This window comes from Glycine soja, chromosome 3 (genome assembly GCF_004193775.1).
Source record: "Glycine soja cultivar W05 chromosome 3, ASM419377v2, whole genome shotgun sequence".
In the NCBI taxonomy this organism is placed as follows: Eukaryota; Viridiplantae; Streptophyta; class Magnoliopsida; order Fabales; family Fabaceae; genus Glycine; species Glycine soja.
In genome coordinates this window covers 4,515,028-4,524,258 of record NC_041004.1, presented here as the reverse complement: position 1 = coordinate 4,524,258, position 9,231 = coordinate 4,515,028, and the positions used below count along the sequence as shown (strand labels likewise).

At 29.6% G+C, this 9,231-nt stretch overlaps 1 protein-coding gene across 1 annotated transcript; it reads right to left on the bottom strand.

Moving 5' to 3' along the window:
* Nucleotides 1-7,531: 7,531 nt before the first annotated feature.
* Nucleotides 7,532-8,067, bottom strand: LOC114404836 (extensin-like). The gene is made up of 2 exons (XM_028367590.1): nucleotides 7,870-8,067; nucleotides 7,532-7,792 (listed from the first exon to the last, which is right to left on the bottom strand). Exons 1-2 carry the CDS (start codon nucleotides 8,065-8,067, stop codon nucleotides 7,532-7,534), a joined length of 459 nt encoding a protein of 152 aa, XP_028223391.1.
* Between the last annotated feature and the right edge of the window lie 1,164 nt (nucleotides 8,068-9,231).

The following is a 9,231-nucleotide window of genomic DNA, read 5'->3' as shown; positions in this document are numbered from 1 at the left end:
ATTATGGTTTTTTTTTAGTTGGAAGCACGTTTTTCAGTTGAGTAAGTAGAAGTTATTATGACGTGAGTGTGTTGTGTGATGACGAGGGTGACGCAAAAGTAAAGGAATCACGTCGAGTCGACAGGTAAAAGACAATGACAGAGCCATCTCCATCTGAGTTAGTGCCAATCGCACGCGTGATTGCTGTGCCTGGATTTAAAATATAAAATACATTTAAATCTATCTTTTATTATTTAAATATTTTGATGTTTAAATATTTGTACATTATCTTATGATATATTTATTTATCAAAATAAATTTGCAAACTAGTATGTTAATTTTTGTTGTATCTTATTTTAACTTAACATAAACTTTTTTAACTTAAGATAAATTTAAAAATACAGAGATAGTATTCGAATACAGTTTACTATTGGCGCATGACCTAACATTACGTATGGATTATGTAATACGCAACCAAAAATATCTCGCGGATTTTATCGGTTGATCTTGTTCAAATTGGCGATGGCCGAAAGTGTTATCTTCAACATCCTTATAATGATTATGATAATCAAAAGACATTTTATTTTGTTATAATAGGAATTAAATATGATTTAAATTTAATTCTAAATCTTTATATATATATATATATATATATATATATATATTATTTTTTTAGTTGTGATTCAGTTTTAATATTTTATTATCAATAACCATGAAATAATGTCATAGAAGATGATATATTTATTCACAGTTTCATATTAATAAAAATTAATTTCTATTTTCTTAACATATTTATCTTGTTGATACTATTTAATTTCTATTGATCGTCAATAAATTTATTTATTTTTCTTTCTCGCATGATTGTGTTATTTGTGACCTTAAAGCATAATATGGAGATAGAATTAATCAACATAAGTCATTTGATAATATAAGTTAAGTTTATGGATTAGAATTTGAGTTTGATTTTTGTAAAATACATTCTTTTTGAAAAAAATAATAATTTTTAAGTATAATTAAGTCTCACTTCTAATTGAAAATTAATCTTATAATTAATTCAAATAATCAAAGTTTATGAACATACATTAGAATATTATTGGGAACCTAAGATCCTAATTGCATATGGTGATACTAAATAAAAAAAATGTACATACTTCTTAAATTCAACGCTGATACATTAAAAAAAATCAACACTAGATAAAATTTTGAGTAAGACTTTTTCTACCAGGAGACATATGATTTTTATTAAGTTTTTATGTGTAAAAATTTGACTTAATTATACTTATTTTCTCATGTATCATTATAATATAATTTTATTCTCTAATTAATTGAGTCTCCTGAATATTATAAGTGTGAGATTTTAATCCTTTTGATAGTTGGCGGCATTGATTGATATGGTATTGGCATTAAACTGAGATAGTGATTAATTTGGCATCTTATTTGATTTTTAATTTGACTTGTTTGATTTTAGTCCTTGGGAGTTTTATAATCATGTCATTTTAGTTTTTTTGTATTGCATAATGGTAGAATTTTAGTTTTTTAAAGTGATGTAGACTAAAATGATGAAAACATTCATAAAATGTTATAGTTTGATTCAATCCCATGTCACACATTAATAGTGTTTATTAAACCACTATACCTATAACATTTTTTTATTATAGGTATACCTAAGCCTAAATAACTAAAATTATAATATATAAGTTAAATACAATAATATTAATAATATAATTTTTATAGGTGACTTTAAGCAATTAATTATACTATTCATTCGTTAACTATTTTCTTAATTAATTATTTTATAATATTTAAATACATATTTTCCACTTTACTAATAACACTGTTTAGTTTTTTTTTTTAATACGGCTTTGTACTCTCATATGCTATTGAATCGGGAAAAACACAATACAAATTAAGTTAATTTATGCAAAACAATTTTTTTACGAGATTATGTAGGAAATATTATAAAATTTCTATGAATATTTTGATGAGCTTAAGAAAATTAACAAAACCAATGTTAATTAATTAATTTCTACCAGGAAAAAAAAAAGGCAAAAGCCAATGAAATTTAAGGGGTACAGCAAAGATTTGTAGAACCATCATTAATATTAGTGCAACATACCATGATGAAGTGCATGACATAATAATAATGTGGAGCCAATTGTGATAAGAACAAAAAATAAATTAGTGTAATTGCATGATCAGAAAATAAAGAGAAGATATATCATGTTCATATTGATCAGAAAATAAGGCAACATGTTAAAGAAATGTGCCAGGTGCAACAATGAGGGAACAAAAAAGAGAAGGATAATAAAGAATGTGGTTATGACTTTTACAAAATCGAATTATTTACTTTTTTAATTTTTTATATTTTCCTTTTTACTTTCCTAATAGTTGTCCGATTAAGAGGAATTTATGGAGTAGATTAGATTGATTTTGAAAAAGAGAAATATCATCTTATACAATTTTTGGTTTTTTTAATTCATTGTTCAATTGATGTAGTTTAAAATTTAAATATGATTTAATCAGTCTAGATTGATCTCAATTTTAAGTTTTAATTTTATTTCTATTTTTTAAAAAAATAAATATTTAAGATATATAATAATTGTGATACAAAGTAATTTAAAATATTTCTCCAAAAAATGTAATTTAAAATATCACATATATATAAATCATTTTAAAGCTAATAGTAATATTTCTATAAAAAAAGTTAAAAGTATATCTCTGTTATATAAGTTGATAATTATATTTATATATACTTGAATAGTTACTGAATATTATAATTAATTAAATTTACTTTTCATAAATAATTTTAAGCAATGTAATATATATATATATATATATATATATATATGCTTGTCCCTGCTATATGTTGATTTTTTTTTTAGAAAACAATGTTTTTGACGAGTGAGATGCGATATATCTATTATTGATGAATATCATTATTATCTTGATTAGACTTGTGTTGTTTGAAATCTTAGAGAATGTGAATCTCAGACATGAAAGATATATGTATATGCATAATGCGACTTACTGTTGATGTTGTTATTGATGAATTTAATTGATATGTGGTGATGTTGACATTTATGATGATATTGATTTGAGATGACGTTGTTAATGATGATCATGTCAACATGAATTGATGTTATTATTGATGATTATGTTAATATGAAATGATGTGGTTGTTGTTGATAATGTCATTGAGATGATGAGATGTTGATGTTGAGAGTGATATTGAAATGAGATGTTGATGATGTTGGAAATGCGTTGAGATGAAGCATGTTGTGTATGTTCGTGATGGGGTGCATTGACCTTGTCGGATGTCCCTGGTGGGGGAAAATAAAGTGGTTAAAGAGTTTAAGCATCTCTGAGGGGATGACTTAGGATCTTTAATTCATTCATGGTCAGTGTACTTGATGGTGCCCACATTTTATACGTTGTATGTTGTGTATGTTCATGGGGGTGCATTGACCTTGTCGGATGTCCTTGGTGGGGGAAAATAGAGTGGTTAAAGAGTTGCATGTGTACGACAGGATGACCTCGACACTTATTGTCTTGTTTTTCTAAGTGAGAGTGTCGTGTGGACACGCTTATGCTATTTCCTTGGGGATGGTACCACATTGCATCTAAGAGTTGAGATCAGGTGCATGCATCATACTGAACATGATTAATTGGAACTATGTATGAATGATGACTATTTGTTGAGTGTGTGTTGATTAATGAATGTTGTATAAGCTCATGATATTTGTTAATGTTTTCTTGCTAATTGTGGTTATTTGAATTTAGTATTAGTTCTTTTTATAATGAACTCACCCTTGCAATTTTGTATCGTGTGGTTGATACTTGTGATGATCGCGAACCTTGTTCGTGGGAGCAGAATGACAGCAGTAAGGTGCAGAAAGTGAGATTCTGATGTGAAGTCGCCGAACTGACGTGATGACGTTGAGATTATTTTGAGAGAGAGTTGTGTTTTGTTAATCAACTCCTTCATAGTTGGTTCCATAATTTTTTTGTTGAATTAAGGATGTAAATCACAAACTTAATTATATGTATGAACAAATTTACCTTCCATTGTGTGAATGATGTGTACTAAGTTACTATGCCTATATATATGTATGTATTCATTTAAGTAATGATGCGTTGTTTCAGAATGTATATCGTGAAATTAAAATTACTTTAATTTTTCATAAGCAAATTAATGGAGTTTTCATTTAAAAATTGAAATTTTTCGTAGTTTAGAGTGGTGATATCGTAACGAAGAGGCGGGCCATTACAATGAGTGACCATACTATTAGAATGAAAATAAGAAAATTAAAAAGTTGAGTTAGAAATTTTATTATATTTTATTTTCAAAGTTAATATGTAATATATATTCTTGTGACCAACATGTTATTGCTTAGAGTGAAACTAAATCTGTTGCAACCAAGTGACTAAGTGACTGAGTACAAGTGGTTAGTGTATTTAAAATAAAGTTGAATCGTTTGAATATTACCTGAGTTCGGCTTAACAGAAATAATTATTGGTAAGACTTTACTTAGCTTGTGACTTTAGCATCATTTCCCATGATGAACTGAAAAGTTAAGACAAATCCCCTTGAGCCAAGATTTTAGATTTAAGTCTTACATATTAAAAATAATTGAAAATAGTGACTTCGTTAAAGATGAATAACTAGATTTCTCTATGAAGATGAATTATCAGTATATAAAATTAATAAATACTTTGTATTAATGTCATGGAAACAAATATAATTTATACTTAGTGCATGAGTTTAAATTATAGAAATATTCTTAAATATTAAATAAAAATATAATAATAGTATATTAAAATTGTTAAAAAATACATTATAATTTATCTTTTACAGCAGATAAAAATAATTGTGAGGAGAAAAAATAAATTAGAGGATAAATATTTATAAAACTTTAACAAACTAATAAAAAAAGTTTTCATTTTTAGAGTTGTCTATTTATATTACATGTAAAGAAAATTTAAATTTTTATGAGTCGTTGGATCTAGGACTTTAACTACACAATAATCATTGATACCAAGTTCACTTAAATTTATCTCAACTATTGATAAAAACTTATATTTCATAATAATTGTTGATTTAAAATAAAAAAAATATTTTATAGAAATTATATTTATTAAATATCATAAGAGAAAAATATATCTTTTTTTAAATATAATAAAATATTTTCATTTGCTCATCATTTCTTTGTTGACTTAAATTTTCTTTCTCTCTCATTTTACTATTGTTGTTTGAGATAATCTCATTATTTTTTTTTACTTAACTAACAGTAATATTTTTGTATAGATAAGATTTGAAGGATGAAATTTCATAAAAATATAAATCAAACAATTACAATAAATATGTAACATATAAAAGTAGAGTTGAATTAAATGATGATTTTTTATGCCACAATTTTAAAAGAATTACTTTTATTCCTCCCTCTAGATACCGAAAACACCAATTTACTTAAGTAGAGTAAGGACAAGACCAGATATTTCTGAACTTTTTATCACATTCCCAACCTGAAAAAAACATGAAATAAAAAACATTAATCACAGAAGCAGGAATCAAATGGATAGAATAGTTTGTAAGTCAAGACTAACGTGTTGAAGGGGCCATTTGCCCAGCTGACTGACTATAGGATGTGTATCAGTCAAAACCTTCAAATACCGAGATGGGTTAAGGTAATGCAATCTATAGCTTAAAAGGAATTTAGAAGTGAAAAATAATGTTTGCTTCATATTATACCTCAGCCAATTTGGGAACAATCTTAGGGAGACACCGAGACAAATGCTGAGGAGCACGGTATGCCATAGCACCAAGTACTTGTACACTACTTTGTTTTGTCCTCCAAGCTTTAACTTCAAGACCCCGAACAAATAGATTAGCTATGCGATAGTTCATCGAAATAGATGTTATGGATAGTAATTTTTTTAATTTGTTCAATTTACATGCTATGTTGGAATGAAATTAATTGAAAAGAAGCATTGGGCTGTAAACAAGGTTGCATTTCGGTTTGCAGTATATTTGTTTGTACTGACCCATGATGTTATGATTGCTCTTTCATCTTGCTTAGCAGTAAACGATACATAATATTGCATGACTTAAAAAGAAAGGCACAAATAAGGAGATTTGATGTTTGCTTGCAGAATGCAGATTGATTTATGCTTGAAGGCTGACACCTTGCCATTTTATCTCCTTTATTGTATTTTAACATGATGTTTTAATGTTTATTGAAGCTCATCATATTGGACGTGCCACTGGTAGTGGGCTAGTGACAAGGTCTTTGGGTAGTTTGCAGGTGATACTAGGTTCAAACATTTGTGCAATCATTTTTAAGTAATTGCATTTCATTTGGACTAAAACTGGTATAGTTTATTGGATTGACTTTTCAAAAACACCATGTCAATGTGTGCAACATAATTAAATTAATATAGATGTAAATAAAATCTCAATAATTAGTCAATTACATCAATAAAATAAATAATGTCTTAACAAAAGAAAATCCAAACAATAAATCTAAAATATGAAATTTAAACATCTCTAACAATAAATGATTCCATATTTGAAGTAGCTTGAACCTTCTCCATCTCCACATTTAAGAGTACAACAAAAATGAATCAGTCCCAACAAAAATAGGATAAAAACAAATTCTAGAGAGAGAAGAGATGTACTTTGCGTGGTGGCACGGTGGTGGGCCGAAGCTGTGTCGCTGTGGTGTGTCGCGTGACTGCGTGAATATGAGTCGCGTTTTGTTTTCCTTGTAAGGGAAAGAGTGTTAAATATGATGTGAACTATTTTTTATAATAAAAATATATTGAAATATCTTTAAAAATATTTATTTAACAATTATTTTTAGCTTAAATGATAAGAATTGATATTTTTATTATTTATGACTTGCAAATATGAAAATGATAGATTAAAAGAAAAAAAGATCGAGAAAATATCAAAAAGGAAGATTTTTAGCATGTTATCACTTATATTTTTTTATCTTAATCTTTTATTTCTGTTATCTTTTATTTTTCTTATCTTATCTTTTTTATCTTTACCATCTTTTAATTTAAATCTTTTATTTTTACCTTTAAATCTTTTATTTTTACCTTTAAATCTTTATCTTATATAATATATTTCTTTATTTGTTATTTTAAAAGAAAAGTTTAAAGTGAAAAAGAGAAAATCAAACCTAATATAATTGGGTCAGGGTCACACAAATCAAACCAAATGCGGGTTGCGGGCAACCCGTGGACCCCGCGGCCAAACCCGCATAGTCTGCGGGTTAAGCGGGGCGGACCAAAAAATATGACATAACCATGAACTGTTTTAAAAAATTGGTTCGTAACTCGAGCGGATCGCGGGCGCCACGGGCCAGTCCATGGACCTGTGCCCATTTACCCACCCCTAGTCTACAGGTTCCTCATCCTTTGCGATTAAGAGATGAACCCTAGAGGCACATCAATGGCCTCTATGGAACTTCTCATCGCATGTGAAGCATAGCCCGTGCTCATGGCGCGAGGCTAACTCCTCCGGGGTGAGACGCCTGACGGTCGGAGCCTATGGCGGGGAAGGCAGCAAAGGGGGCAAAGGCGTGATACGAGGGGGAACCAAAGGGGCTGGTGGTGGAGCTACCAACGGCGGGGTCGCGGCCGCGGTGGAGGCAGATGAAGGTTCGATAGCTTCTGCTCCTGGATCTTCACAAGGCTGGCGGCCTGGTCCACAGTCATAGGCTGGTGGACCTGGACTGTGCGGCGGATCTCCGACGTCAAACCCGAGATGAAGCAAGGCAACAGGAAGGGGGCCGACAAGCCGATAATTCTATTAGCCAAGTCTTCGAACTCCTTCAGGTATGTTAGCACTGAACCCGTCTAAGTGAGTTTGAACAAGGCATCGACAGGATCCTCATACGGTGATGAGGCATATCGGATTTGTGCAGGAACAGAGGTGGAGTGGCAAGGGACTGGTGTGCGGTTGGGCGTGGTGGAGGAAGGCACAGGAGCAAGGCGGTTGCGAAGCTTGTCCATATTGAGGGTCATAGAGTGCATGGTATTGTCAAGACGAACAAGGGCCTCGTCGAGGTTGCGTGAGGCCATGAGGACAAACGAGAGCACCAATTGTTTCGAACTGAACATAAATGCAGGAAATTAAGAGCTGGCTTCGAGGCACCAGAACCTCCAGAGGAAGAAGAAGAGCAGAGATGAGAGTAATTTGCTAATTTCATTCATATCGTGCTGCTTATTACATGCTATTGTATTTATACTGATTTCTACATAACAGATTTTGTCCTTTTGTGCTAGAGGAAATCAGAAATCGTTATTCTTGTCTCCCTTGCTTCTAGCACAGATCATTCAGCATCATTCCTTAGGATCACACGTAATCCTTAAGGTAAGCAGGCTTCGAGATCTTTCTTTTGGTATTAACTGCTGCTTGCACCTCCTTTTCTACTTGATTTACACCCTTCTTTGCTATAGACACCCCTGTAGTTGCTATGTCTTGATTCACATCTATTTTTTCTGAATACATCCCTTTGTATGCTATGCTATCACTCTTCCCTATCAGAGGGGGTCTCTGGTTTTGTTTTTCCTAATTACCATTATGTAAGATCTAGCTTGTATCCGCCTTCTTCTTCTTCTTCTTATTACAACATTTTCACAATATTCTTTACTATATTAGCATCTAGGCCAACCTGATAAGTCACGCACCACCATAATAATAATATTTAACTTTTTTTTTATTTTTTAAAGAAAAATTAATTCCTTTATTTTTTTAAATATTATTTTTATATTAAAATATATTTAGTAAAACAGTAATATTAAAAAATTAATTTATTTTTAATGTAAAAATAATATTTAAAAAATAAAGGAATTAATTTTTCTTTTTTTAAAAAATAAATTTTTATTTAACAAGTTAAATTAATAAATGAATTTTTTGTTTATAGTATTTTTTTAAAAATGTATAAAAACTAATTATATATATATTTTTAACAATTTATTTATACTGGAATACATTACATCATAAATAAAATACATGAACAATAATATTTATCTAAGAAAAAACTGAAGATGAAGATATATTGAAATAATTTTTTCTGTTATGTTTTTATTATCGAAAATTTTCACATTTTTTTTCTAGTATGAATACCATAGTTGTTAGGTGAAAAAACTATGGTAGGTTGTAACATGTCTCCTTCCCAAGGATTAATAATCAAATGAGGTTGATAATGGGAATGATTCATGTGTTAGTTGTTTATGCTTTCA